The sequence below is a fragment of the Panthera uncia genome, chromosome F2 (genome assembly GCF_023721935.1).
Source record: "Panthera uncia isolate 11264 chromosome F2, Puncia_PCG_1.0, whole genome shotgun sequence".
NCBI classification, from domain to species: Eukaryota; Metazoa; Chordata; class Mammalia; order Carnivora; family Felidae; genus Panthera; species Panthera uncia.
This window is the reverse complement of record NC_064812.1, coordinates 72419694-72422761: the sequence shown is the minus strand read 5'-3', so window position 1 is coordinate 72422761 and position 3068 is coordinate 72419694. Positions and strand designations below refer to the sequence as shown.

General features: G+C 48.7%; 1 protein-coding gene across 2 annotated transcripts in view; it reads left to right on the top strand.

Annotated features, from left to right (window-relative positions):
- Positions 1-1441: 1441 nt before the first annotated feature.
- The window catches only part of UBXN2B (UBX domain protein 2B), a 28769-nt gene continuing 27142 nt past the window's right edge, over positions 1442-3068 (top strand). For both annotated transcript variants that reach the window (XR_007458515.1, XM_049633383.1), the window contains exon 1: positions 1442-1552. Coding sequence is in view for 1 of the 2 variants with exons in the window: in XM_049633383.1 (XP_049489340.1) it covers positions 1472-1552 (81 nt within the window). In the remaining variant the exon portion in view is untranslated. The remainder of the gene's footprint in view (positions 1553-3068) is intronic.

Genomic DNA, 3068 nt, shown 5'->3' with positions numbered 1-3068 from the left:
TCTTTTGTCACTTCCCCTAAGCTTCAACCATGTAGTGTTATGCCCAGAATTCGTGATCCCCAAAGACCACCAGGGAGCCGAGTCCGATGCAAAAGCAAAAGAGCCTTTATTCGAGCTAGCTCGAGCTCAATCCCCTACCTGCACCGACACAGCGGTGAGATGCCGGGGAGAGAGAGCGAGTTTCAAAAGCACAAAGGTTTTATAGGGGTCTAGGGGCAGTTGGTGAGGTAATGGCTGTGGCCTCAGCTGATTGGCTGGGGAACGGTCGGAGTCCTGTTCCGCAGGTCGCTGGGCGTGTTTTGATCAGGAAGTTTGAAGGGGTGAGCGGGAGGTTACTCAAGGGGAGGAGGCGTGGTCTAGGCGAAGGACACAGAACAAGATGGAGTTGGCCGGCGTAGGCCCGCCCTTTCAGTAGTACTTTATCAACATGAACATGGCGTCTCAAACCAATGCCATTCCTTGTGATCCCTTTTGGTCCGTAGTCAATTGTAAGATTCGGCCAAAATGTCCTTGGCTCTGTGGAACATAACCAAGAGCCAGGGATTTCTAGAGCAGATGTTGTATGAAAAAAAGAATACTGGAACCGCCAATACCGGATTTGGTACCTGGACTGCCATTTACAACAGGGTGAATCCAGCCATTATTTATCGTTTGGTCTCCTTGGGTACAACACGATAATAACAGTACGGAACGAACAGAGAGACAGACGGGATTACACACGGAGCGCACCTAGCAGGGTGCACAGGGCAGGTACCAGCAAAATACTCTCCTTCACATCCCACATCCCACTCATACCATTCAATGCAAAGCTCTATTGCAAATTGCATTTTATTATCTGTTTACATCTCTCTTTTCCCCTCTAGATTGTGAGTTTTAGAATGACTGGGGCCTACTCTTTTCTACCTTTGCACCTCGGGGGCATAAAAGTGTCTGGAATAAGACACGAGGAGTTTAAACACATCTCAGATGAATGAAGAGGGTACTGCAGTCTCCAGCTCTGCGTGCAAAGAACTTTCACTGTGTTCTTCATCCTCAACACCGATTCACGCACTGGGGGCGAGCATACCACCCAGTCTTTGCTGGGGAAGATGGGCTAATTTGACCAAGACCAGAAAAGCAAGGTTGCGATTTTTAACAGACAATGCATCCAGAGGACGTTTCCATTGTTGAGTTAACAGAACCTACACGTCTACACCGCCCTGTAGGGCGGCCCACAACACCACCAGGCGCGTGGCGGAGACAGCGCGCGGCTTACGTAGATGCGTCCCTGCGGAAAAAGGTCTCCATGCCCACTACCTTTAAGGAAAAGAGGATTAAGGCCCGGGAGGGACGGCGCCGGAAAAGGGCGACGCGCGCCCCACGCTCTGGGGAGGTGGCGGCGCGCAGGCACCGCCCCTCCCGCGGTTGCCGGGCAACCGGCCCGGAAGTCGCGGAACGCGCGTCGGCGCAGGCGCCTGTGAGCAGGTGCAAGATGGCGGAAGGCGGTGGCGCCGATCCGGGGGAACAGGAGAGGTCTTCTGGGCCGCGGCCCCCGAGCGCGCGGGATCTGCAGGTGCGGCGAGCGGCCGAGGGCGGGGCGCGGCGGCGGGAGCTGCGCGGCGGGGTGCGTTTCGGAGGCCGCCCCTGGCCGCGACCGAGCCCTCGCCAGACCCCGCCTGGGGACCGAATTGTAACTCCCGCGATGCAGGTCTCCCCAGGGCGGTGCAGCGGACAGTGGTGTTCGTGGAAACAGGAGCCCCAGCCCAACGCTCTGGTGCCCGCGCCTCTTTCCCTCCACCCGATTTGCAATTTAAGAAGCAACCGTACATTTAAAATGGCCTTGCGTGTGGGGTGGCTCACTGGTTGGTGCCGCCTTCGGGAGACTTCTTGTAGAAGAAAGCTTTCCGGTGGCCGCGGGAAATCAGCGGTCACTTTATAAGTAATGATACGTGCCGGCTTGATCTTTCTTGTCTCGGAGGCTGTTTCTGTCTGGATTACTTGTGTGTAAAAATGATTGCTTTTAATCGGGGAGCTTTTCCCTTTTAGAAGGGCGAGCTAAGGTATTTCATCCTGTGGCTGTGCATCCTCGTTGTAGAAACTGTAGTGCGTGAAACATTGCACATAAGAAACGGCGGCTTAAAACCTCATGATGACATTAGTTAGCTAAATAAGAATGGGGCAAATCTCGCTTTCTCAGATACTTAACCCTACTGTCCTCATTTAGGCTTTTTTCCCCCTGTCTCATAAGACCATTGATACAAATTCAACAAGTAAACAATCATAATAAGCTGTGTAATTAGAAGTAAATGACACGGAATCTGCATGCGTTGGTAGAGAAGTTCTGATGCAGTTACACCTTCAGTTCTGCTTCTTTGAACAAGTATTGAAGCACCTGCCATGCATCGTTCCGCTAAACCCCACAGAATGAAGAGACGAGTAGGACATCAAATCCACAGTTGGTACTGGCCACTCTTGAAGGGGATAGAAGAGGAAAAGGCATTTCTATCTATTTGTTGCAGAAATAACATATGAATATGTTGAACATAGCATTTTAAGGCGGAGTATGATTGAATGCCAAGTTAAGCAGGACATAAAATGAAGAATTTGGGGAATGGACAGCTCAGTGTCAGGTTAGAAGACAAACTGGATGGGGAATAGTCCCAGTGCTCGTAAATTAATTCAGTGGTAGTTACCATCTACTTCTTCTTTTCTGTTGTAGACTACCCTCGTTAAGAAGCAACATGGGATGGTGGGGGAAACCGGCCCTGCCACTGAGTAGACTTGTGAATGTCAGAAATGTCTTAATCCCTCTGATCCTCAGTGTCTTTATTTGTAATCTAGGGGTGATGTAGGTGGTGTCAGGAACGAAATGTCTATGAAGTGCCCATGCACTCCCATAGTATCTTGGGCTCTATACTTGCTTGGTAAATATTTGGTTCCTTTTTCTTTTTTTTTTTTTTTTCAACTTTTTTTTTTTTTTTTTTTTTTTTTTTTTTTTTTTTTTTTTTTTTTTTTTTTTTTTTTTTTTTTTTTTTTTTTTTTTTTTTTTTTTTTTTTTTTTTTTTTTTTTTTTTTTTTTTTTTTTTTTT